At 45.0% G+C, this 27491-nt stretch overlaps 1 protein-coding gene across 4 annotated transcripts; it reads left to right on the top strand.

Moving 5' to 3' along the window:
- Nucleotides 1-1009: 1009 nt before the first annotated feature.
- LOC133370981 (synaptophysin-like protein 1) lies at nt 1010-27278 on the top strand. Of its 4 annotated transcripts, none has more exons than XM_061597994.1 (6): nt 1010-1105; nt 1800-1871; nt 16847-16965; nt 17333-17537; nt 19233-19421; nt 20636-27278. In XM_061597994.1, exons 2-6 carry the CDS (start codon nt 1803-1805, stop codon nt 20765-20767), a joined length of 714 nt encoding a protein of 237 aa, XP_061453978.1. In that variant the 5' UTR covers nt 1010-1105; nt 1800-1802; the 3' UTR covers nt 20768-27278. The 4 variants fall into 4 exon arrangements, with proteins under 4 accessions (XP_061453978.1, XP_061453980.1, XP_061453979.1 ...); XM_061597996.1 differs by lacking the exon at nt 1010-1105 and adding an exon at nt 1365-1439; XM_061597993.1 differs by lacking the exon at nt 1010-1105 and adding an exon at nt 1491-1665.
- Nucleotides 27279-27491: the final 213 nt, after the last annotated feature.

Genomic DNA, 27491 nt, shown 5'->3' with positions numbered 1-27491 from the left:
TTGCCTGGGTGGAAAGATGTGTTTGTCCAACTTCAGCATGGCTGGTGTGTAGCCTACTCTAGAAAGGTAAGAGTCACATCCGTCGCTCTGTCCACTTTTGTCTGTTGTCTCATCCATCCCAGGCATGTGGCCCCCAGGAGGTTGCCCATGAAGGAATGTGGCCCTTTGTCTGGAAATCTTCCCAAGCCCTGTATTAGTTAGAGGAGGAAGTGTAAAGACAGAGATTGTGGCATAAGTCACCTTCAACTATCTATTTACAAAATGTGTGCTTCCTTGGAAGTAAATCCCACTGAGTTCAATGGAAGTGACTCTAAGCATTCAGGAGCACACAGCCATTCTTCAAATGCCGATCTGTATGCCTTCCCTGCTTTTCATTCAATACAGTATTTTATTGGAACCTGCTCTGAGAGCTTTTCTGTGGAAGAATGCATAACTAAAGCAAAGAAATAAATGGGAGTATATAGGCACAGATCTCTAAATGAGATCTGTGTCTGTAAACCACCACATCTGACTAAGAAGCCATCTCCGTAAAACTCAACATGAGAGAGAGAGAGAGAGAGAGAGAGAGAGTGTATGTATGTGTATATATTATGGCTTATTTCTATGCCACCTTTTGGCCAATAGGCCCTCAAGCCGGCTTACAAAAAATAAACACAAACATAGAAATACATATCAATAAAAACAGTACAATTTAAAAAAATTAAACAAGATAATAACATAATTAAAAAGCAACAATAACAACTTTCAATGAAAATACAATAACAAATCACACTTTCCTAACATTTTCCTAATAAATTCCTAACAATTAGACGTCTATTAGTTCTGACATCAAAACATGATACCACTGAGGTGGCCTGCTGGCATTGCATCTGCCAGTCCTAATACAGGGAAAGAAGTAGGAGCAGTCCAGCTTTTTGCCAACATAGACGGTGTCCACGGTAAGCAGGGCTTCAACTTGATCATGGGGACTTCAACTCCCATAATTCCTGACCACTGGCCATGCTGGGTGGGGCTGATAGGAGATGGAGTCCAGCACTTCTGGAGGCCACAAGTTCCCTATCCTTGCTATTCAGAACGGCCTGACACTGAATCCTAGGACGTCGAGGTGAGTAGGGTTGCCTCCTTATTCTTCGCGGGGGGGGGGGAGTGCTGCACGTATGCCTTCCAGCAGGCAGAAATATCACATTTCCTATTTTAAAAGTCTGCTGCACCTGTTGGATTTCTACAACGCGGCGGGAAAATGGCACGGGGGGGGGAAGGACGTACTGATGTGGGAGGGGGTGAGAGTGAACCGCTACAAGTAGATAACAGCAGGGATTGCAGTCCAGGAAAGAAGCGTTCCCCTCTGGCCGCTGCCTCTCCAGATCCAGAGAAAGATTTCGGCGCCTTGCGTGGCCCAGTCGCGCCGCTGTCAAAAGACAACGACGCCCAGCCAGAAAGTAAGATGGCAACCTGAAGTGGGAGGGGGGGCGGTACAGGAAGCTGGTCTGGAGAAAGCTGGCTAAGCCCGCTACACCACTCCCCCTCAACCTACCCCCCGCCCAGGGCAGCTGCAGCCGATCGGCTCTGGGCTATGCCAGGCAGCAACCACGTTTGCAGCGGGGCGCTCTCAGGGTGGGGCGTGAGCAGCGTCGGGCCAAGCCTAGCATGGAGCGAGTGAGTCAGGTAGGAAGCTGGGAGGCCCGCGGGCCATGAACGCCCCCTCTGTTTCTCCCCCCCCCCACTCTGCTCCTCCCCTTTCGGTGGAAGAGAGAGAAAGATCTCCCTCCCCTTCGCTTCTCTTCTCTTTCTCTCCGCAGAAAATGTCTGGGCTGCAGCTCAACTTGGGACCCCTGAAGGAGCCGCTGGGCTTCATCAAAGTCTTGCAATGGGTGAGTCCCTGCTGGCCGCCGCCGTGGCAAGCGGGGATCTGGATTAGTAGCTGGGGCGGCGGCCTAGCAGGGGGAGATCGGGGGCCTTGTGGGGGAAGGGGGGTTACATCCCGTTTGGTCACTCGCTGCCATTCTTGGCGGGATCTACCCAACTCCCCTCCCCCCCGCAGGGATTGGCAGAGAGCCCTGTTTTGGTCTCCCGCTGACATTTCTTCCTGCAGTTCCACCCGCTCCCTATTATAAACACAGGCGTGGCCTCCGGCCTGCACTTTTCCAAGCTAGCTTAGAGTTGTAGGGGGTCGTGTTTTTCAAACCGATCCCTCTCCAGAGATCTATTCTGGGCGGTTTGTGCACACTACGCCCCTTGCATAGTTGTTGCAGGGCGGGGACGCTTGTTCTATTTCCAAACAAGCCATGTGCTTGATTGAGACTGGGAATCTGCCCTGGGAAGGGAGAGACCATGCATTCACATAACGTTTAAATTCTGGAATCTGGCATATTTGTCGCCTTCTGGTTTGGGGGCCTCATAGCCAGTTCGGCAAAAGGCAGACTCGCCGTTCCATGCGTTACGTTGGAAAGAGGAGCGCGTATGCCCGAAAAAAGAGATCTGTAGCTTCAATCCTGAAATGTACCGAGCTGCAGTGCGATTACTTGGTGTAAACTTCCCGGAGTGTAGGAGGCACGTGTAGTTTAGATCAGTGGACCGTGGAGTACAATCTGATCTTGATTCTGGCTCTCATGGGTGGGGTAGGGGGGCAACTCTTAATAGTGCAGGTTGCGAAGGATTGCTTTTGGCCAAAGAAGCTTATTCGGGTAGCAAAATAGAACCCAGCGACTGTATTTGAGGTCGGCCTCTGAATCAAGGCCCTTTTAAGGGCCTCGCCTGCAGGGAGTTGAAAATGGAAACGGACTGCCTTCAAGTCGATCCCGACTTATGGTGATCCTATGAATAGGTATTTAGAGGGGGGGGTTACTATTGCCTTCCTCTGAGGCTGAGAGGCAGTGACTGGCCCAAGGTCACCCAGTGAGCTTCATGGTTGTGTAGGGATTCGAACCCTGGTCTCCCAGGTCGTAGTTCAACACCTTAACCACTACACCACACTGGTTCTCTCTGCAGGAAGTTAGCATTCCCTTATTGGAAATCCCAGAGAGCTGCTGCTGGGCAGAGTAGGTGGCGCTACACTAGATGGGCCAGTGGTCTCATCCAATACAAGGCAGCTTCCTGTGTTCCTAGCAGTGCAAAGGGAACAAATGGAATACTGTACCGTATTTTGTGTAGCATGGCTTACTCCCCGGAGCCACTGGGAACTGTTGTGCTCTTCAGGGATGGACTCCTAGGCTGAGGCCTGCTAGATGTATAGATGGGCTTCTGGTGGTGGGACAGGTGATTTGACCCTTCTTAGAGAAGTGACTCTAGGAAGCCATCTCCACAGTAAGGGGGAAAGCCCATGGTACAGTACTTTAAGATGGTATCTGGGACTGGAATGGCTATATCTCAGTGGCAAAGTCACACAGAAGGCCCCAGGTCCAGTTCCTTCCATCTCCTGGTAGGGCCGGGAATAGCTCCTGCTGGAAACGCTGGAGGGGCAGTCACTGTTTTCCCAACCAGTGTGCCTCCAGAGGTTGTTGGACCACAACTCCCATCAGCCTCAGCCAGCATTGCCAATGGTTAGGAAAGATGGGAATTGTGGTTGAACAACATCTGGAGGCACACTGGTTGGGAAAGGCTGCAATGTAGACAGTACTGAGCTAATGGTCTGATTCAGGATAAGAGAGCTTCCTACGCAGAGAGGTTTTTTTTTTTACACAAAGGAGTGCTCAGTCACACAGTTCTTCTACCTGGTACAGACCTGCAGAATGTAGGTGGGCAACAGCATGCTTGAATGTTTCTATGTGTAAAAATCAAATCCTAGTACATGGGAAATAATCATGTTAGAAGGCTAGGCTAGGATGTGTCTCCCTGACCCACAATAGCTTTCCATGGGTTAGGTTTCGTTTCATTTCGGGACACACTTGAGCATTCAGTGGTTCCATTTCTCCCATCTTCATTTTGAGTCAAGCAGCCCTGCAGAAATGGTGCCACATGCTATTTTGAGCATGTCTTTACTTTCAAATGTATGAAAAGTGCTTCAGGTGGTCTGCATAAAAGTGTGTGTAAAAATCCATAAAGCAATTCAAAATAACTTCTTAAAAAAGAAACAGATCAAAAGGCACAAAACAGCCCCCAAACCATTAGTAAACCCAACATGTCTGTGAGAGTTACACAATGGCTCTATCCTGCCCTTGTTTATTGGAGGAGTTGGAGAGCTTTGGACCCGAGTGGGGCAGGGGAAGAAATAGTTTTGCATGTCTTCTTGATTATAGGCTTTTCAATAATCAAGCTGTAGAGATTCTCAAAGTTGTAAGTAGATCATGACTGCTTTGGTACACTTTTCTGAAAGTTAAGAACGGGTTTGTGAGTCTCTGGCTACTATGGACAGTTCCTTAAACTAGGACACAGAGGGTAGTTTCATATTTGGGGCTTAAGTTAGTTTGTGCTCAAACATACAGGCCGAGTTTGCATGTTATGCTAAGCCAAACCATGGCCAAGTGGGAATGACTGAGCATGTAAGTACTTGGAAGAAGAACCATGGCTGCTTTGCTCCTCTCCTGATCCTCCTCCTCCTGCTGCACTATCCAGAGCTAAGCCATGGTTTGGCTTAACATTACATCTGAACCTGGACTTGCAGTTTGTCTCTCTCCAAACAAGCTATGGGCTGTAGCCAAAGTTTGTTCTTGGCTTACTTCTCATGGCTTGTCAGGAGGAGACAAACCACAAGCCAGGGTTCTGATGTAACACTAAGCCAAACCATGGCTTCTCTCTGGATAGTGCAGCAGCAGAATTGGAGGGGAAGCAAAGCAGCTGTGATTTTTCTGTTGGCCTGCTTGCACATATACACTTAGCCATGGTTTGGCTTAGTGTTACTTGCAAACTGGTCCACACACGCAAAAAGACATACTCTACAAACATTACATCGTAAGGACTGCAGTGATATATTCACTTAACCTGGGAGCTAGCCCCATTAAACTCAGCAGGACTTTCTTCTAGGTAGATATGAATGGGATTGTGCTGTAAAACATATAGTTAAGTTTAGAAAAATCATAACAATGCTCCTACTTACGATTTCACCCAATACATTAACCTAAAAATATACATCCCTTAAAAATATACATATATAATGCAGCATCAAAATAATCTATATGCAGTTCATTTCTAATATATTGAATTGCAGTTCCCATTTTTCTAATCTCAGTGCATGTTTTTATCTACTCTGCAATACTTAACTTAGCCTAATTGTCTGAAATGTATGTTTATGCACCTATTTATTAAATTCAATTTAAAAAAAACTGCACAAAATACTAAAAGGCTGGGGAAATGAAAACACTTCTCTGATGTTGAAAAGGAAAACAGTTTGTGTTTCAAATGTGGCTACAATGAGAGTAAAAAATATGCCTTTGCTAGAAAGTATTTTCAGTTTCCGTTTCCTGCGAGGCTCTGTTGTGTGTTTCATTTTGAATGGAAAAGCACAAAGTGTGTATGTTTACACGAGTTGGTGTGAGGGAAAGCAGGTCCACTGCTAGATCTGAGTGATTTGCAGTAGTTTGGTAAAGATTCCCGACTCCCAATTGTTTAAGGATAGCAGCAGCAAAAAAAGGCGTATGCTGCTAGCAAACCCTGATCTGTTGTAACTCGGATATAGATTTCTACTTCTTCGTGAAAGTTAATCCAGTGCAACAAGCTATTGGGTCTGCCCCTTGAACCACCATTTTGCATCTGCCTCCGCCCATCCTAGGTGTTATTTTGCACCTGGCTCCAATTGGTGTACCTTGGAGATCTAGTGCAAAAAAGAAGATCCCATGAGCCTAAAGCCTGCCCACCCTCTGTTGTAGATAATTGGAACTGAGGTCAGAGAAACTGAGATGTTAAGTGTGTTATATACTGCAATCCAGTGCTTTTCAATTTGTTTTGACTACAAAACACTTTAGTCCTCTTCTGCATTCTCGTCAGAGTGTCATCAAGAGGCAGGGGGTGGGGTGAAGCTAGGGGATACTGTATTTGAAACTCGTTACAGATTTTATTTGTTTGTTATTCAATTTTATCCCGCCCTTCCTCCCAAAGGAAACCGAGGGTGGCAGATACATACCATGCAGCCTTTTGATGAAGCTTTTCTCTGGCTAGCAAGCTAGAAACCTATCTCTGGCACAGACATGATACCATAGGACTGCCTGTCTGTAGCAGCCAAGGATGTCCTTCTAGTCCAGTGGTTTTAACCTCTTTGGGGTAATGGACCCCTTTGAAAATCTAATGAAAGCTATGGATCCCCCAGCAAATAAATAAATGAAATCAGTTTTATTGCATGGGAAATTGGGTGTGTGTGTGTGTGTTTCCCGCCTGGATCACAGACTGCCTTAAGTCTGTCCATGGACACTCCCCCAAAACAGGCTAAGAACCTCTGGTTGAGTCCAAAACTGGGCTGTTCCCACCATGAGGCAGAGTGAGGCCACTGCCTCAGGCTGCAGTTGTGGCAGTTGGGGAGTGGTGGCAAGGTTTTGAGGGCAGCTGCGTGGGCCATGGGCCCTGCCCTATGCCCCCTCACCTAGGCTGTCCCATTGCAAGTGCTGACCTAAGATTTAGCTGTCAATCCAGCTAGCTTCTGTTCATGAAATGGGGAGAGGGTGCCATCTTGGCCTTTGCCACAGGCAGCAAAATGTCTTGGGCCAGCTTCAGTCCAAAACTCCCCTAAGTACCCTGTAGCAAGAAAGAGGAAAGAGCTAGTAGAGACAGGAAGAGGGGAAGTGACATTTTTCAAGATGCAATATTTGTTTTAAAAGTAGGAATTCTTTGATATGCACATTGGTAGACAGAATGAAATGCTGAATTAATTGTTTTTATCCTTTTCTGATTAAAGGCCCCCACCTCATTGCCTCTTTTCCTTCTCTGGTTGCTGGAGGAATGCCTAAATCCTGTTTTGAACTGTGTGCTACTGCAGAAACCTCTTTCAGCAAGTTTACCTGAGTTAAAGAGTGCACATAATGTTTTCTCCTTGGGGTTCAACTTCAGAAAAGGGGGGAAATGTGTAGGAAAAAGAAAACCATTTGGAATGCGTATGATGGAGAGATTTCTGTTCATTGACTTGCTTGTATGGAAGAGGGGAGAGAGGGTGTCTAGCAGAATTACTGTTGTCTCTGCTGGGATTTGGGCTGCAGAAGACAACAGTAACTCCTAATACAACGAAGAGAATGTCGGAACTGTCAGAATGGAGCTGCCCTGTGACTGCAACTTGCAGCCTGTTTGTAAGCATCTTTACTTGGGAGCAAGCCCCACTGACTTCATTGGGACTTAGGCTGCAATCCAATACATGTCTACTCAGAAGCAAGCTCCATTGGGTTCAATGGGACTTACTCCAAGGGAAGTGTGTATTGGATTGCAGTCTTACTCTCTTAAGTAAGTAACTGGGGGATTGTAGTCTTAAAGCCAGGTCTAATGAAATACTTTGCATCCCTGTCTCTTGGAATAGCTTGTGAGGATGTATGTGCCTCGAACCCTTTCATCTGAATGGGTCATTTCTGTAGTAGCATGTTTAAATAAGATCCCTCAATGCATCCTGGACTGCTTTTTGAGTCATCATTATTGACAAAATGATCTTAAGGGCTGAACTCCTCGTTATTTAAGTGCACATTCTAATAAGTGTGTTTAGAGTTAGCCAGCTGTGTGTGTGAGAGAGAGGGATCCAGATCCAGGGGTGTAGTCATTGAGGGTCGCAGGAGGTCATAGACCCCTTACTTTTTGGGGAGCGTGGTTCCAGCCAGGTTCCTATGTGTGAGCCAATTATCATGCAAGGGGAGCATGTTAGCCACTGAGAAGAGTCCCTGACTTTTCGTGCTGCTTGGAGCCAATCGGAGTGAAGGAGTGAAAGGAGGGGAGTTGGCCACTGAGAAGACTCTTCTCAGTAGCTAACACACAGCCTCACGTTTCATGCTGATTGGCTCTTATGGATATCTGTAGTAGTGGAGGGTAGACTTGGAGATGACACAGAGAACAAAGGAGGTGAGGGAAAGTGGAAACGGTGTGGCTGTGAGGGGGCATGGCTGTGACTATCATGAAAGGACCCTACACTTCTGAATTTGCCACTACTGTCCAGATCAGGACTGGAGAGCAAAGTTTAATGCTCCTGCATGTCATTTTCCCCAACAAAAATCGCCCTTTGCTCCATAAGATGCTATGTGTAGTAAATAACATTGGGTGTGCGTATGTGGATTTTCGGAGGGAAAACGACCAAGAGGAACCCTCCTCCGCCTGCATTGTGAAGTGGTCCAGATCTTGATCCAACCCCCTTGCAGCTGCTTTAGTGGGCGGAAAGTCATTTCTAAGAATTTTTTTGCCTCATAGTGGTTACGTCTGCCTGTGTAACTCCACAAGCAGTATTGCAGATGCAATATGGACTCTTAACACTTCTCCTGAGACTCTTCTCGTAATATTTTTGAAGAAGATGCCACACTCTAGAAAGCAAAGATATGGGGGTTAACCCACTCTTGCTGAAAAGTCATCTCTAACATTCCTTTGCTGTTTGAGGGAAACCCTCTGTGTGGTCTGAACTTCAGAACAGTAGGTGGTATGAACACCTGCAAAAATATCCCCCAAGTAATTACATTGCTGGGAAACTAAGAGTGGTATTTCCCCAGCCAAGCTGCCTTTTTGTGCTTGAATTATCTGGAAGAGCTATAGCAGAGGGAGCATCTGAAAACAGCCTTTGCAAACCTGTTTTGGACTACAACTCCCGTCAGTCCCAGCAAGCACAGCACAATGTGGTGCTGGCCAGAGCTGATTAGAGTTGCTGTAGGGCTCTTCCACTTGACCTGTTTTTGGAGTATTCATCCCGATTTGATTGCAAAAAGCTTATGCAGAGGTTAGACAACGTCCAGTCTTTATTGCACATTTGTTCTGATACGTTTACAGGGTGGTTATACAGTGATGCATTCCTCCTGATTTCCTTGTAGGGTGTTTACATGTCTTTCCATTAATCATTTGTTCATTTCAAACTTTTCAGTGCATTTATCTGTCGTTTTCCAAATAGCAAAGAGTCCATTTTTTAAAAAAGATTTGTTGCGCAGAGCACTTTAATCAATTTTATTATTTATTTATTAAATTTGTCACTTTTCTTCACAAAAGTGAACCCAGAGTGACTTACAATCAAAAAGTTAAACCCAGTATAAAAACAAAAGAAAAGGTTAAGAAACAAATATAACAGCGGTGGAACAACCCACCCCTTAAAAAGAAGCTACAATATCAAGAGCCCTCTAAAAGCCCTCCAAGGTTAGGAGCCAAATGCCAGGGAGAAGAGAGATATTCTTGCCTGGTGCCTAAAAACAGATAATGATGGCTCCAGACGTGCCTCTCTGGGGAAAACGTTCCATAAACGGGGCCACCACTGAGAAGATAAACCTAAAGTTCTGGTATGCCTTTAATCCCTCCCCCTAAATACTAGTAGTCTGGAGGCACCTGTAGTTCAAAACATCTGGAGGGCACTAGATTGGCCAAGGCTGATCTAAAATAATATAATGCAGACCTGTGAGAAATTCAGTGTGTTTTCAGATGATATAAAAACCTTTATACTGGTGTTTTAAAAAGTAGATTCTCGGACCTAGGAATCAACGGTATGTATATATATATTTGCCCTGCCCTGACTGTGGCTCTTGTTTCTCCAGAAGTAGTTACTTTGAGGTTTAAGCTGCATGATGAGGTAAATATTTCGTTAGAGGTAGGAGGTAAACCAGAGTGAGGAACCGGAAACTGGAGGTTCTCAGATAAGAGCAATTCCCTGCAGGACAGGAAATATCAGTACCATATATTTTAACTCCCTGTGTTACAAATTGTATGCTTTTGGTGTTTTAAGTTGTTTTTTACCAGATCTGTGGCTGTATAATAAAATGTGCATTGTATTTGTAATGCTGAGCACACACCATACATTTAAAGCCCCCCCCCCCGGGTCTTGAGGACTGTAGTTTAAGGGTGCTGGGAATTATAACTCTGTGAGGGGTAAACTACAGTTCCCCCGGATTCCTGGGGGGCGGGAGAGAGATGTGCTTTAGAGGTGTGGTGTGTACGCAGCCGAGAAAATGGAGGGAGGGAGCGTTCCTTCCAGGTGCCACTGGGGAATGGTTTACAGATAGAGCAGCCAAAGTCTGTCTGTCTGTCTTAAAAAAAATGAAAGGTAGCATTCTTGGGATTCCGTATGGAATTGCAAGCATGCCAAATGGGGGAACGGAGAAGGTACAGTTTCTACCATTTTGGTAGGTCGTAAGACTGGAAAAGTTTTGAGTTCTGGTTTAAGGGTTTCAGATACTAAAGTCACCCTGTTGGTTTGACGCCGTTTGGTAGTTTTTTTTGTCTTTGTTTATAACTGCTATGTGCTTTGTGTCTGTGACCATTTTAAATTGGGCCTGAAATATATGAATATGAGAAGGGCCCTGCTGGATCAGGCCAGTCACCCATCCTGTCCAGCATTCTGTTCTTGCAGTGGCTAACCAGATGGCCCAATGGGAAGCCTGCAAGCAGGGCTTGAGCACAACAGCACTGTCCCCGCTTGGGATCCCCAGCAACCTATGTTTCAGGTGTACTGCTTCTGTCATGGGAGGGAGGACATAGCTATTGTGGATATTTATTTATAAGATTTTTCTTACCTGCCCTTCACTGGGAGGTCCCAGGGCAGGTTTCAACAAATAGAAAATAAATTTGAAAACGGAAAAAAACCACTGCAATTTTAAAACACAGGAAGCCAGATTTCAGCTGAACATCAGGAAAAACTTTCTGACTTAGTGTAGTATGACAATGGAAGCATTATCTAGGGAGGTGGTGGGCTGTCCGACCCTGGAGGCATTCAGGAGGCAGATGGACAGCCACCTGTTGTGTATGCTTTAACTTGGATTGTTGCATTGAGCAGGGGGTTGGACTTGATGGCCTTGGAGGCCCCTTCCAACTTCATGATTCTATGATTTAATACACCAAATACGAAATAAGCAAATGAATACAGATTTGACCCATTTAGTTTCCTGCTTGCCTTGCTGACCCTCGTCTCTGCAAGAATAGAATGTCATTTTTGTCTCTCTTCTAGTTTAATACCCACCCATAGGCTAGGCTAGTGTTGTTCTGCAAGAAGATACTTCCATTGCTTCTAGTAATTCTACTTACATTGGGTAATACTTGTGTAAGTATTGTGCGTGGAAGAGGAGGTGAGGAAATTAACAAAGTGACAGAGGTATTCCTCTGTTGTCTCCTTTCTGTATTCCACAGAACATGAGGTATGGGTCAATGCACTATCCCAAGGATGGATATGGTTGTGAGACAGTTCTATGGAGCCTGTTCTTGCTAATTCAGTCTTGTAGCGTTACACATATGACTTCAAATCTTGCACCATGGGGGGGGGAAACCTCTACTCTCAAAATAAGTTAAGCCCTTACACTAAATATTGCATAAATGCTTTCTGAGTTTGCATGCCTTCAACATGACGGCTTGAGTTTCTTTTCAGGTTTCTCATTGTCTTTTGCAAGGTGAGGGGGGATGGCAGGAAGCTAAGATTTCAAAACAGAAACCTTCTTCTTTGCAAAAGATTTTTATAATGAATTCAATCTGTTTCAAGAATCCTCTCCCCCCCCCCATTTTATTTTTAACTGAAAATAAAAAATAACTTATTTTTAAACTGGTTATGTGGATGATAGCAGTCAGCCGATCTGGAGTCACTGCTACCAATCCAAAGTGACATCAGATGTTTTATGGGAAAAAGGGATAAGGGGGAAGGGTTAAGAAACTTCCCCCAGCCCTTGTGGGATTTTTGCTTTTGCTTGCTGCGTCCGTGGCTGCATTTTAAAGGGTGGGAAATTAGCAACACATGGTTTGCCCCATAAGAACATAAGGAGCAGCCTTAGGCCAAATCGAACCATTGGTCTATCTAGCTCAGTATTATCTACACTGACTGGCAGTGGATCTCCAGGGTTTCAGGAAGGGGAGCAGTTCCCAGCTGTACCTTGACGCACCAGGGACTGCACCAGAGACTTTTGCAGGCAATGCATATCCTCTGAGTTATGGCACTTTTTAATTTATTTACTTACGGGAGCGTAGTGTCAAATTCAGAAGTGCAGGGTCCCTTCATGATAGTAATGCCATGTCCCCCTCTGAACAACACCCCTCACTTGCTTGTTTTCTCTCAGCATCTCCACACTCCTCAGTCCTTCCCCCATACACCTTAACAACAGATGTCCCTAGGAGCCAATCAGCATGAAAGGGGAGTATGTTAGCTACTCAGAAGAGACTTCTTAGTGGCTAACTCATCTCCTTTCACTCTGATTGGCTGCAATCAACAGGAAACGACAAGGAAGCATATTAGAAGATTCTTCTCAGTGGCTAACACATTCCCCTTTCATGCTGATCAGCTCGTAGGAGATGTAGGGACCCAGCTGGGACACTGCTCCCCAGAACCCTGGACGACTACACATCTGCTTATTTTACTACATTATATTGAGATTTTTTTTACCCCGCCTTCTAATATAGACATATTACTCAGGGCAGTTAAAATCCCACAATAATAATACAAAAGTATCAAACAGTTCAAGGTAGAGATGGGCCTTGCAGATAAAACACAAAGATCCATTCATTTCAAGGAGTCTACTCTGAGTAGAATTCAGTTGGCTACAACTCACAATCTTTAGATAAAAGACCATTTTTGGATAAAAGCAACTATCTACTTGGAAAGACAGAAGCCAGATGGAATAAAATAACCTTCACTGAACATGAAGATGGCAGCTGTGTTGTCATTTGAGCCTCATGGGGCAAAACGTGGGTGCAGCCACCGAGAAGACCCTTTCCTCTTATAGGCCCTATATGGTACATTAAAGGGGAATAGGGGATACAGAGAAAGGCTTTCCATGAGAACTCAGGGAGCAGGCTGGCTGGTTCAGGGGGAGGGATTACCGCCCAGGACTTTGAGTTATGCCCAGAAACAAGCTGGTAACCAGAGCAGCTGCTGTAGGATATGTGTAATATAGTCCCATGGGTAAGCGCCCACTTACATACTTGCTGCATTCTGTGCAGTTCGTGAAGGCTTTTCATAGGTAGGCCCATGCAGAGCACGTTGCTACAAGACAATCTAGTTGGAACTAAGGCATGTGTTGCTGTGCTCAGGTGTCATATAAATTGGTGGAGTGGGACAGCTTACCCTGACCAAAGCAAGGGTGTGTGTATGCTGGGATTATGCAGAAGCACAGCAAGTTAATCCTGGGCAGGAGCGATGAAGTACCCGGCATTACAAAGCTGACATTTAATAGAACAGATGTCAAGAACCTTTGGCCCTCCAGCTGTTGCCGAATGGCAGCTCCGTCGTCCCTGGCCGTTGGCCATGTATGCTGAGGCTGATAGGAGTTGTAGTTCAGCAAGATCTGGAGGGTTAAAAGTTCTCCACCCCTGTTACAGAACGAGAGCTGGCAATTTTAAGAGACCAGTTTCTGCATTTCTTTGATGCAGCTGCCATGACCCCGAGACTATCCTTCTCTCCATGATAAAATGTGCATGCTGACATAGTAGCACACGCAGATGATGGGTTGACCCAAGTGGGTCAGTCCATGTGGAACATATCTGGCACAAAAATGTCCTGTGCTGAAAGGTTCACTGTAGGCTCAGGGCCTCTCAAATGAGGAAAGAGCTAGATTTCTGCAAGGTTAGGCCTTTTCTCAGAAAGCTGGCTAGCATCTGACTGAGCAGGTGAAACAGAGTGGTAGGTCACAAAGGCAAAACCAAGATCAGCTTGTTCTCTGTCAGTCTAGGCGGGTGTGTAGAGAGGTGGCTTATGAAACCGACAGAGCTGAAGAATCGAGGCCAGGCTCTGAGAGTCGGGGAACAGAGTAAGAAGCTCAGTCTGCAAGCTTGTGTGCCATCATGTCATGTTCCACTGACCAAAGCCTAGTCCAGCCTTTCCCAACCAGTGTGCCTCCAGATGTTGTTGGACCACAACTCCCATCAGCCTCAACCAGCATTGCCAGTGGTCAGGAAAGATGGGGATTGTGGTCCAACAACATCTGGAGGCACACTGGTTGGGAAAGGCTGGCCTAGTCTAACCATGGCGCAGAATGAGGTGGCAGGGACTGTAGCTGAAGAGGTAGAGTACATGCTTTGCATGTAGAAGATCCCAGCTTCAGCCCTCGACATCTCCAGTTAAAAGTATCAGGTAGCACTTGTGATGGGAAAGCCCTTTGTTGAAGAACATAAAAAGAGCCCACTGGATCAGGTCTATGGCCCATCTAGCCCAACATCCTGTTCTCACAGTAGCCAACCAGATGCCCATGGGAAGCCCACAAGCAGGACCTGAGTGCAGCAGCACCCTCTCCACTTGTGACTCCCAGCAACTGGCACTCAGAGGTATACTGCTTGGTACTCTACAGAGCAAGTGGTAAGTCAGGATAGATAGCATAGCGTAGTGGTTAAGGTGTTGGACTACGACCTGGGAGACCAGGGTTCAAATCCCCACACAGCCATGAAGCTCACTGGGTGACCTCGGGCCAGTCACTGCCTCTCAGCCTCATGAAAACCCTATTCATAGGGTCGCCATAAATTGGAATTGACTTGAAGGCAGTACATTTACATTTTTAACCAATAGTGTGACCTGGAATAGGGAAGCTTACTAGGATCCAAGCTTCAAGGGGAAATCATCCCATCATGATAATACCGCTTTAAACAGTCATGGCTTCACCCAAAGAATCCTGGGAACTATAGTTAGTTAAGGGTGCTGAGAGTCGTTAGGAGATGCTTACTCTGCTCACAGAGCTACAATTCTCAGAGTGGTTTAACAATCCTCCTTCCTGGAGAACTGTGGAAATTGTGGCACTGTGAGGAAAATGGGGTCTCCTAACTCTGAGCACCCTTAACAAATGACAGTTCCCAGGATTCCTTGGATGAAGCCATGACTGTTTAAAGTGGTATGATACTGTTTTAAATCTATAGTCCAGATGGGGCCTAGCGACCACCAACCCAACAGCCCTCAAACTCTAGAATTATTTACTGAATTTGGTGTGGCATACCTGTGAGATTGGCTCTTTTTCAAACAAGCTGTCAAGACCTTTCTCTTCAGGCAAGCCCTTTTATGAGCAAGATGTTGCTTTACTGCCAGATGTCCTGTTAACAAATGTGTTATTGATGTTATTACTGTAGTTTTATTGGTGCTTTCTGGGTTTGTTTTTCTTTCAGCCAGCTTTATTTGCTATAATTTTGTCAAATAAAAGTGTTAAGATTCCTCAGGTGGTAGACTGGATGGTACAAATTCAGATTGCAAATGGGAATTGTAGTTTTGAATGCTCCCTACCACTGCTCTTTTTATACTAGTTTAAAAAATAAAAATAGTAGCGGTAGGGAGAATTAAAAAACCAAAGCAACTCCCTGCAGGTGGAAAAACTTGCAGATTAGGGTCTGGAATGGGTTGGAGCCTTTCTTTCTGAGCTGCCAGAAGAATGTTGTTGTTTTTCATAAAACAGCATAATACTGGGGAGTGTTAAAAATGCTATCCCCTGCCTGCAGTCCACACTACCACCTCAGGATTCTGTCTATTTCAGGGGTGACCTTCCAGATGTTGCTGGACTACAATTCACATCAGCCCCAGGCAGCAGGGCCCAAGGATCAGGAAAGATGGGAGTTATAATACAACAGCATCTGGAGGGCCAGCAGTGAGCCACCTTGATCTGTCTATTTGTATCCTACCATTCCAGAGCCTAGAGACCCCTCCGTGTGGCTTACAACATTTAAAGCCATGATCCCTAGTTTGGGCATAATTCCAGGCCAGGGATTGTGGTTTACTCTGCCCTAGCATTAATGGCAAGCCATGGTATATCACAAGGAAAGCCAACACGTGCCCTCCAGATGTTTTGGATGACAGTTCCCATCAGCTTCTCGGCCAGCATGGCCAATGGTCAGGGGTGATGCTAGTTGTAGTCCAAAATATCTGGAGAGCACAGCGTTGGCTTAACCTGCTTTATACCTTATAGTGATGTGTAAACATGGTCAGTATGGCAGCCTTACCCAACCTTTGGGTCCCCAGATGTTGCTGGACTACAATTCCCATCATTCTTGACCATTGGCCTCACTGGATGCGGCTGATGGGAGTTGTGTCCAACAACATCTGGGGACCCAGATGTAAGCCCACAGGCAGGAGCTGTCTTCTTGTTTAAAAAAACAAAAAATTGTGTAATACTTGGAAACTTTAAGTGCCTTAGAAATTAATTACAGTAGGGCCCCACTCATACGGCAGGTTAGGTTCCAGACCACAGCCAAAAAGCGAAAACCACCGAAAAGTGGATCAGCTGTAGCGCTGCGGTCTGGAACCTAACCCGCTGATCATGCCAGAGGAGGGGAAGATCAGCTGTAGCACACTACAGCTGATCTTCCCCTCCTCCAGCGCGATATGCTGGAGTGCGGGAGTCTGATTGCCCACCAGGAGGAGAAGATCAGCTGGAGCGCGGGAGTCTGATGACGCCCGAGGAGGAGAAGATCAGCCATAGCGTGCTACAGCTGATCTTCCCTTCCTCCGGTGAGATCTCCAGCTGATCGCTCCGCTGGCACCGTAGAAGTGGGGCGCCGAGAAGCAGGGCCCTACTGTACTACTACCACTATAATCATAATTAGACACAGGTGTGATAAAGCTTCTTGAACGAAGACAGGCTGTGGTTTTTCACAGATTGGCAGTGGCTCAAGGGATCAGGTCTGCAAACAGGCTCCGAGAAAACCTGTAGTTTTGAGTTCATCCTTGACTGATAACCCTAACAGAGCAATAAGAACATCTCATGGCCTAAAAGGGCTCATAGAATGGATATATTTCCTCCTCTGTGGTGTACTTGCAAATGTATCCTGAAAAACTGCACTGATGCATTTTTATTTTATTTTTTGTCTTGGACTTTCATAGATTTTCTCCATCTTTGCATTTGCCACCTGTGGGGGTTACAGTGGAAAAACCTCCATTGATCTCATCTGCGTCAATGGCACAAACCAGAGTCTTATAGCTAATTTTTCATACCCTTTCAGGTAAGAGCATTTGTCCCTTCCAAGAATGATGACACAAAGAGGGAGGCAAGGTTCTTCACTGTCCCCTTAATCTCATCCTCCAAGCCGTGCCAAGAAAGGGCCAACGTGTTCCTTCTTCAAAGCAAGGGCTTCTGGGCAAGATGGCCAGGAGAGTGCCAGATCTGTCGTAGTCTGTCACAGCAGCTCAAAAAACTATTTTAAAATTAGAATTTTTTAAAAGGTAAAGGGAAGAACCATGTTTGCCTATGAAATGCAGACTGAAATGCTATGTGAGGGTTAATTTTGCCATTTTTCTTGTTTGTGGAGAATCTGGTGACTTGAAAAGTAAGTTTCAATACTTTTTGCTTTTTACCACCCTGAATTCAAGGTTGTACAACGTTTTGCTCGGCCCTGGAGTCCACAGCTGTGCGAAGTTGTGGGACAAGACTTACTACCTGTCAGGAGACTATGCCTCCTCTGCGCAGTTCTTCGTCACTTTTGCAGTCTTCGTGTTCCTGTATTGCATCGGTGCCTTGGTGCTGTACCTGGGCTATTTGCACTTGTATCGGGGTGCTGGTAAACTCCCCATGATTGTAAGTTGGCAACATAATGCTTCCCCATCATTTATAGGACTCAGCAAGAGTGTGTGTGCTGCCTACCAATTGTATGTTGAGTCTATTTGCACTGTGTGTTCTGGGCTCCCCAAGTGAGAGCTGTAAATAGGCTGTCATTATCTGGAATGAGTTCCCCCCCCCGCCCGAAAAAAAAATGTTTAAAATAGTGATTGCCATTCTTAATAGCTTTAAATTCAGATCCTTACCTTTTTATGGACTATTTTTGTTTAGTAATGGATGGTGGTGGTAGCAAGCTTTCAACCTGCGCAAGCCTTTCCTTTAGAGGAGGGATGGGGAATCGGTGGCCCTTCAAACGTTGTTGAACTCAGTCTTGGCCAATGTGGCCAGTCGTCAGGGATGATGGGAATTGTCGTTCAACAACTCCCAAAGGGTAAACAAGCTTTAGAGACAGGGCGTGAAAGGTATCTGCACAGCTTTGGAGCTTGCCTCATAATCATTGATATTTTAGCATACAGAATGCCCTGAAAATTTTTTATATTACCTTTTCTTTGTAATAACTGAGGGGGAGAGAGTGGGGAAGAGAGATGGCAGAGAGAGACTTTTTTTTTTTTTTTTTGCTCTGGCCCTGCCCACTGCTGGTCCCTAGCAAATTATTCCCCAGGGAATGTAGCTCTTTACAGAGAAAAGGTTCCCCACTCTGTGCTAGGCCATACTAAGTATTCTACCTGTTTAAATAACAGCGTTTCTTTATCAGATTATCACTTTTTTCTTTTCCTTCTTCTGTGCAATATATCAATAACATAAAGATGTTGGGGAGGAGACGGAGGGGATTTTTAAAACCCTAAAAATTACTCAAAAGTTAACTTCTTAATTTGCGAGTTCTTTTTTTAAAAAAAAAACTGTTTTCATCCAAAACGTGTGGGTGTTTTGTATACTTTTGTATGCATGCCCTGGGTGTGGGGTCCAAGGCCCATACCTGATCACTGGATGTATCTGAGAGGTTATCCCAATGCTGGGGGAGTGTGGTGCACCCCAAAAGTTCTAACTATGATGCAATATTTCTTTGTTCCTCTTCTCCTTGCCGCTGGGATTGCAGGAGCTCTGGTGAGTGTGATATCCCTTCCGCATGTCAAGTTGCTTCCTGAACATCAAGGCAGGATCCACTCTGCCCACCGAGTGTCTATGGGGCCGTTTAAATTGTTGAATTGTTTGGGGCATCACTCAGTGGCAGAGCATGTGTTTTAGGTGTACAAGGCCCCACGTTCAGTCTTAAGACATCTCCGTTAAAAGGAGCAACGGGGCAGGACCGTAGCTCAGTGGCAGAGTATCTGCTTTGTATACAGAAAGTCCCGAGTTCAGTCCTCAGCATCTCTAGGTAGGACTGGGAAAGATCACCTGCCTGAAATCCTGGAGAGTCTCTGCCAGTCAGTGTAGACAGCACTGAGCTAGATGGAGCAATGGTCTGACTTTGTATAAGTCACAGGTCAAACACAAGAGAGAGAACTTTCATAATGCCTCCTGCAGAACACTTTCTGATTGAAGCAACTCACAAGTTCAGCTGCTGCATCACGGAGCAGTAATAAAAGGTGTATGTAACCATCAGCCCCATGTAACCCTTAGCAACAAGCTGGTTTTGTGATCAGGTTTGTGCACCTTCCTCCATTCCCCGAGAACAGACTCTGCCAAGAACTGTCGTATTTTCTCCTGATGCAGGACTTTGCTATCACAGTGCTCGTCTCTTTCCTGTGGCTGGTGAGCACGTCGGCCTGGGCAAAGGCCCTCACAGACATCAAAGCATCCACTGGCTCCAGCCTTGTGCATGAACTTGACCCTTGCAAACTCCACACTGGGTTATGTAATTTCAAGGAAATCAGAAGCTTCGGTTCCTTGAATGTCTCTGTGGTATGTATGCAATATCAGATGTTGGGGAAGGGGGAACAACTAGGGATAGCTGCCATCCTCATGTTTTCTTTGAGATCTTTCCCAAGGGCACCTGGCCAGTCACTTTTGGAGACAGAATGTGGGTCTAGATCAGGGATAGCCAACCTGGAGCCCTCCTGATGTTGTTGGGCTACAGCTCCCAAGGGTCTTGACCATTGGCCATGGTGGCTGGGTCCAATGGGAGCTGAAGCCCAAAGAACATTTGGAGGGCATCACATGTGGCTATCCCTGGTCTATATCAACTCATAAGGCAGTTGTGCTGTATGTATGTTCTCCAGAGTGTGGGAAAGGGCCATAGCTCAGTGGCAGAGCACATGCTTTGAATGCAGAAGGTCCCGGGTTCAATCCCCATCATCTCCAGGTTGGGCTGGGAGAGATCCCTGTCTAAAATCCTGTTTCGACCTTTTAAAGCTGTTTGTAACTTGAGGCCACTGTATCTGAATAGATCTGCCTGGGTCCTGAAGTCATGAGTGGAGGCTGTCCGTTGGGTCTCCATTGATGTGTGGCTACCAAAAGCTGTGGCCGTTTGTCAATGGCCACAGTGGCCCCCAAATTATGGAATGGTCTCCCTGACATGTGCCTGATGCCAACACTGTTATTTTTTTGGCGCCAGGTCAAGACTTTCCTCTTCTCCCAGGCATTTAGCATGTGTTTTTAAATTTGTTTAAATTGTGTTTTTAAATTGTTTTTGTGTTTTAAAATTTATTGAAAAATATATGCGTGCGGTAGCAATTGTAATGCGCTGTGCTAGATGCCGTACGATTTTTAATTGTATTTTTATTGTTTCTTTTATTCATCCTGAATTGCTTGCAGGGTGTTTATATGTCAGTAGGTCATTCACCCCATGCTTTTAAATGCATTTCCCTTTCAGTTTTCCAACTGCAAAGTCCAATTCTTTTTTAAAGACATTTTGTTCCACTTGGGTGACAGAGCATTTTAATCCACTTTAATTGCACAAACCTAAACTTATGGTATGCACCTGAATCCCTTCTGCAAAACAGTGATAGGCTGGAGAAAACCCACTGTTAGTTTTGTTGCTTCTTTCCGAAGCAGGAAATAAGGAAAGACCGCTATCAACATTCTGGCTGTACCAGAGTCCTACATCCCGAGAATAACAGCACTCAGTTTCTTCTTAGGCCTAGAATTCCATCTCTTTCTCCTTTTCTCACTCCTAGGTCATTGGTTTCCTCAACCTGATCCTCTGGGCAGGAAACGCTTGGTTTGTCTACAAGGAAACCAGCCTGCACAACCCTCCAGCGGCCGCTCCTCCAACCCCAGCCAATCCCTCGCCCCATTCGGGGATGTAAGGAGCATGGAAAGCCAACCTCTCACCGGCAGGATGGTCACGGCAGCAGTTTTTTTTAACCCCCTCCCAATTATGCAATTGATGTGTGAAAAATGGATGGGTTTCCTTTTGTGTTCCAAAGCCTGTGTCTAAGAGGAAGGAATAGAGATCTATGTTCTTGCCTGTGTGCATCCAAGCAGATCATGCTACTGTATTGAAGTTTATTCTGTGTGTGGAAAATAAGAACACACACTTCTTGATTTAAAGCTTAGGAGCGTCTGCTGCCTGCAGCCTCTCAGGGCTGGCTTTCAGCATACACTGGTCAGCATACACTGTGTGAACTGAGTTATGTTGCTTTGCATGAGGTGTAGCTGCTTCCTGTGTGTTTACTCAGTTCTGCTGAGTTCAGTGGGGCTTACTCCCAAGTAAGTGTGATTAGGACTGCAGCCTTGGTCTTGCCCAGACATACGCCTTCGGCTGCCTTATAGGCAGGAATGATAGATTACACTCAGAGGTGTTCATTGTTCTTGGGTTACACTACTGTCCTGCTATGACAGGAAAAGGCTAAATGACCGAGAGATACAGTCTCTGTATGTGAAACTCCAGACACCCAAACCTTAGATCTGCAACTCTAGGAATAGTAGAGAACGGGACTAGGGAACCTGTGGCCCTCCAGATGTTGTTGGACTCCAACTCCCGTCATCCCTACCTATCAGCCATGCTGGCTGGGGCTGATGGGAGTTAGAGTCCAACAACGTCTGGAGCTTCCCCACATCTGGTAGAGCAGCCTTTCTCTGTACATAATCTGTATAGACAAAAAAGAGTTGTAAGAGTCGGTGATAACCAGGAGCTCTGCACAAAATATGACATCTGAAATGAATAGCAACTTGGAACGCAATCCTAACCTTTAAATCAAAGTTTAGTTTCTAGGCCTTAACAGGTGGTGGGAGAATGTGAGACTTCAGTGAGGGTAACACTCAGTCTTTCTCCTTGGCCCTGAATCCACATCTCTTTTGCGCTAGCGGAGCCTTTATAGTGCTTCACAAACCAGCTGAACCCAGAATTTCCAATTCCCTTTAAAAGGAAAGAACCAAAGAAGCCATACTTCATACAGATTGTACCATGCAAAATCATAACTATTGGCGGAGTTTGCAAATTCTCATTATCTGGTTAGATTTTTCCAAATGTTGATTTTGTGATTACAAGAGTTTGGAGGCTTGTGTGTGTGCGTTTTAGCACAGTGTTCCAGAACTCCTGGTTACCTCTTGGCTAAAAAGTTGCAATATTAACATCAAGTATTTCCTATTTCTGTGCATGTAGAATTCTACCGTTTGGATTCCTAAGAATCTCAGCTTTGATTATTTAAAAATGCAAAGTTCTAACTTTTATAAATCCCAAAAATGGGGCTCCAGAGCTCAGTGGGTAGATTTGTGGATTTCTAATAACGTTCCCCATTGCTAAACATCCCTCCCACTGCCCACTTCAACAACCTTTGAAATGGTCTCCTGTTATCAAGTTGCTGTTCTGTCAAAATATTCTGAAAAGGTTCAAAAGAAAGCATGCTAATTGAGCAATTTGTATGGAAAATAAGTATATTTGCATATATTTTAATTGTGCTCATAATTTATTGTGAGAACAGTCACAAGGAAATATAATTATATCAGAAGATTTCTCCTATGATCTCTACTCATGCATAGGATTTTGTTTGGGAGGAGTTGTAGTTTTCATTCCTCTTCTGATTGATGTATTTTGCAAAAGCTTTTCATTTCCTCTCAGCAATGTCTTTTTCATCACGTTGTTGATTCATTTGGATTTTCACTGTAAGAAGTCTTGGAGCAAGGATGGGGAACCTGTGGCCCTCCCGATGTTGGATTTCAACTTCCAGCATTTCTGGCCATCGACTGTACTGGCAGCTAGCAAGTATTTTGAAATATTTTGGGGTGAGGGGGATGGCAGGGTCTATGAATTGTCACTATAGGTCATTGGCAACCCACTCCATCCACCATTACATTTAGAATTGGGGGGGTAACTACCACTTTGTCCCTATCACTCCCCCAGTGGGTAGGTGGGTGGCCCTTCAGATGCTGTTGAGACTCTAGCTCCCATCAGCCCTGGGCATGATGGAACTTGTACGCCAGTAACATCTGGGTTCCCCATCCATGCCTTACGCCATGCTGTCTCCACCCTACCTAATCCTTTAATGCTCAAAGTAAAGAATACACAGATTGCCCCCATTCGATTGTGTTGAATGTCTTCAAGACTGAGAGCTAGAGTCTCTCCATCTAATATTCTAATCTACAGGCTACATATACCAAACTTTTACAATGTAAAAGTCTAAACCAGTATTGGCGACCTGTGTGAATTGAGAACTTTTTGACGTGTGAATTGAGAGCATGGCTTGCTAGACTAGGGGTGGGCATAATTCAGGTTTGTGGGATCTATCATTTTTCACTAGTACCCTGGGGTCCGCCACCCACAGTCAGGTGCAATAATGGCTCAGAAAGGCAGAACCATATGCACAGTGGCAACTCTGAAGACAAGGCCAGTTTCCTCCTACATTCCATTGGCTATACATTGGGATGATGAACATATGAAAGAGCAGAGGTTCTAATAGCCTAATTAGAAAATAAAAGTGCCCTTTTGCTGTTCCTATGATCAAAGAGTGAGAAGTCAGAAACCCTTGCTCATTTTTTAAAAAACTCCCCAGTAATCAGTCAGTAGATGGCAACCTACCTTCTGCCCATCCCTAACCACAAACACAGTCAACACTCTCCTGCATCTGCAAACAGTCTGTTTGAGAATTGGTTCACTTCTCACTGAGGAATCCCTGATGAGCTTCCAGTGAATCCCTGGTTTTTCCCAGACTATTTGAAAACCACTGGTTTAAAACATTGAAGAAGAGTTAGGCGGTGCTGATTACAACTGACTCGTTTCCATTTTGGAAAATGTGCTTCCAAAATAGCATGATTTTTTAAAAATCCAATCCTGAATACATAATGGGTAATTAAAATGATAAAGCTTGTAACTCACTCGTTTTGCTTCCAACAATTCTAAATGCATTTTCCTTCCATGAATTAAATTGATAACTCCCCCTCCCATTTCTGTCAATGAATTCATTATCAGATATTCAGTATTAGATATCTTCCCTGGTGCTCCCCCCTTTTAAAGCAGTTCTCCTACAGCGCAATGCACTCCAGGCTCATGAACTGTTTGTGAGTGCCTTTGCCTATAGAATCCTTGTAGCCCAGTTTAAGGGGTGGGAATTGGAGAAGCAGCTGTGGCTACATGGTACACAGGTGCAGTCATCTGGGGTCTTGGGGGGGTGTCTTTGTCCTTTCCTGCTGATTGGAGTCAATCAGAATGAAAGGAAGTGAGTCAACTGCTGAGAAGTCTCTTCTCAGTAGCTAATGCTTTCCTCTTTCATGCTTATTGCTCCTAGGGACGGCTGTTGTTGTGGGAGAAGGTATTAACAAGGATCTCATTCTCAAGCCAAAAAAGGGGGGATGGGAGGGGGCGTGGCTGTGCCTATCATGAAGGGACCCTGCACTTCTGAATTCGCCACTATGCTACTGATGGCACGTGAGATTGATGGCTTCTCCTCTCATTTAAATGTCAACAGGCACGAGCTGCAAAGTTTCAAGTGTCTCTGCTGTGATAAGGGCTAGAAACGTGTGCTTTTCTAAAAAAAAAAAATTGAAAAGCTGAGATGCTCAGAAAGCTGAATTTGTACCCAGTATTACCTGATACGCTTCTATAAAACTGCAGTAGACACACCGCCCTGCTTCTGAGGTCTTGAAATGAATTTACCACAAGCTGTTGCAAGTTCTTTATTCTGGGTTGGTTCCAATGCTGCCATCACACTCATGCAGTAGACTTCTGCTTGTGCAACGGTGCTTTCTTTGTCCCCTCCCCTGCAGCTCCTTCCCCGGTATTCTCAAAATTGGGCAACTCTGTGGAGCAGATGAGGGGGGTGCAAGGAGAGGAAGATGAAATCCCGTTGTGTGAGTAGAATGCTGCTCACATAGTTTTGGGTTTCACATGCATAGAAGCAAGTTGACCTAACCAGTCCCCAATAACATTATGCGTCTTTTGCAGGGGTACCATGCAGCATCCATGTTCTTCATTATTTATGGTTCTGCCTTAAATCTACACTCAAGGTGTTTGGGAATCTGCATGGTGCTCAATGCTGAAGAGTGAGGGATGTGACTTCAAAGGCACAATCCTAAGTATTGGTGCCTTCATTTTTTTAAAAAAAGGTTTCTAGGCCTCATGATTTATGCTGCTTGTCCCCCTAACATTTGTTTCCTGCTTGCTGCAGGTGCGTGAGCAAAATGTATGGCTGGGTGGGAAAAAACTGCCTTGCCAAATAGCCACAGGGAGATGCCACATAGGTTTATGAAGCCGCTATATCTATCCTGCTGCTCATTTTGAATAATCGTTCTCTGAACCTCTCAGGGCTGAACCAAAGTCCTTTTGGGGGCTTCTTTTTTTTACTCCTTATGGCTCCTTCCCTTCATCATTGCTTAGAATGAGTGTGCATGTATTAGACCTGCTAGAGCAGGGGTCTTAGGGAAGGAACGTAGCTCAGTGGTAGAGAATCTGCCTTGCATGTAGAAGATCCCAGGTTCAATTCCCGGCATCTCTGAGTAGGGCTGGGAATAAAACTCCTGTCTGAAACCCTGGAAAATGACTGCCAGTCAGTGCAGACAATAGGGAGCTAGATGGACCAATGAATCTTGCTCAGTATAAGGCAGCTTCCTATGTTCCCTAACAGCAAGCAAAGATTCCGCCTAGCTCATACCAGCAGATGACTCTGACCTACCATCTTTTACAAAACTTGGACCTTGTCACATGGCCTGTGGTCTATCAGTACTGTAGCTGGTTACCCTGCAGTTCCCTTTGGCCAGCTTCCAGATTCAGGACCTATTGTGTGTGGCAGATTGACCCCTAGGCACACAAGTCACTCATATCCATGTGGATTTTCCCATTCAATTCCTGGCTGAAAAACCTGCCAAGTGATTGGATGCAACTGTCAAGAGAGAACTTTTGCCTTGAATTTGAAGAAATTGAGAGATGCAAAAGAGGCTGGACAGAATTGCACCCCCTTTCATATTAGGGGGTGGATGAGAGCGAATTTAGAAGATGCTTGTGCAAAACTCACAGGTGCCTCCCTGGATCCTGTGCTGCTGAATGCCAGTGTGAAATCCCCATAATGACCCAAATGGCATTATCTTGATGTGGCATCATTCAGGGGCATGATGGGAATTTTAAAATGGCAGCACATGAACCAGAAGGAGTGCCGGTGAGTTTTACACCCCTTGAACTTTGCGCTCTCTCTCTTTAAATAACCCAAATGCCCCCCTTTCACCACCACCATATGGGGTGACAGAAATGGGAGGTGAATTTTGTTACAGTAATTTTATTCACCTAACCCATTTGCCAGTAGCCTGTTTCCAGGTTGAATATTAGATACCCCCACCCAACAATGGCCATATGAATTGAAAGAAATGCATAAAGTGGTTGTGTAGATAGCCCCTCGATTTGTTTTGAATGCTTGTGAAGCTGTTAAAAACACTGAATACACTTCACTCCGCAAATATGTGCAAATAATGCTTCCTGCTTTCTTAGTAATGCTACAAAGAAGCACTTTTTGGCTGGACAGAGAAGAATGTTAAAATATAGCTAACATCCTTTCCCCCCACCCCCACTTGGGGACATGTTATACATAACAACCTCACAATTTTTTAACACTTGATACTAGATCTTTGCAAAATCACCTCAGATGCAGATAGCACAAACAAATTCAAACACACACGTATTCCTCTTGTAAAAAATGCTGGCTGTGCCTTTTCTAATCTATTGCCAGGGAGCTCTGGACGTTACATGATTGTATGGAGCTCTATTCCAGATCAGTTGAGCTCATGTGGCGTCATTACAAATGATATCTTTCATTTTTTGCTAATCTCTGGGCTTGCGTATCCTGAAATGGCAGGATATGGAGGCTAAATGCATTTATTCTTTTTTTTAAAAGGCACACTTTTAAACTTTTAAAAATCTCTCACTGCAATTGTTTGCAATACCTGTATGTGTTCTGTACACACAACCAATGTAATTAAAAATTGCTCATTGAATATCACTTGCTCCAAGTTGCAAACGCCTCCATGCTTTCAGAGTTTGTCAAGAGTATGGTTGGGCTTGAGCTCGTGTACATGTTTCTGTGCATTTGCGATATCTTGATAAATCTCAGGTTTTATTTGAAAGGGTGAGGGGAAGCAAGTTTCTAGCTCTCATGGTGGCAAATACAATTCTAGAAATAAGGGCAGTGGTTAGCTGAAGGTGGAAGTGAGGTAGTCGCCATCTTCAGGACTACTGAGCAGATTCAATTTGATCGCAGAATTCACTCCTATGACTGCCAGTAAGTTGGCAGTGTAATTGTATCTTCTGTGTTCATCTTATAGAAGAAAAGGGGGGGATTGGACTGGGTCTGTTTTTTGACATTTTGGTTGCTTAATAAAGGTTTTGCCCTAATACAATTTTGGAGTGTTTCTTATGGGCCAACACAGCAACTTTTACCTTTTTATGTGACTTGAAAAAACCAAAAACAAACTTGTGGCTCTTTAAAGGCTAACCAATTTATTGTAACACACCATTTATGGATCAGAAGCCATGCCTCTGGCAAAGTAGGCTGTACACAACCCACACAAGCTTTTTTAAAAAATGTTATATTTTTCTTTGATATTTTCCAT

The sequence above is a fragment of the Rhineura floridana genome, chromosome 15, assembly GCF_030035675.1.
Source record: "Rhineura floridana isolate rRhiFlo1 chromosome 15, rRhiFlo1.hap2, whole genome shotgun sequence".
In the NCBI taxonomy this organism is placed as follows: domain Eukaryota; kingdom Metazoa; phylum Chordata; class Lepidosauria; order Squamata; family Rhineuridae; genus Rhineura; species Rhineura floridana.
This window is presented reverse-complemented; position numbering and strand designations above follow the sequence as displayed.

What these genes read in the sequence shown, in the direction of transcription:
- LOC133370981 (XM_061597993.1), top strand. An exon ending in AATTTTTCATACCCTTTCAG is followed by an intron (nt 16,966 to 17,332) that starts GTAAGAGCATTT and finishes CCTGAATTCAAG; the next exon opens with GTTGTACAACGTTTTGCTCG. An exon ending in CTGGTAAACTCCCCATGATT is followed by an intron (nt 17,538 to 19,232) that starts GTAAGTTGGCAA and finishes CTCCTGATGCAG; the next exon opens with GACTTTGCTATCACAGTGCT.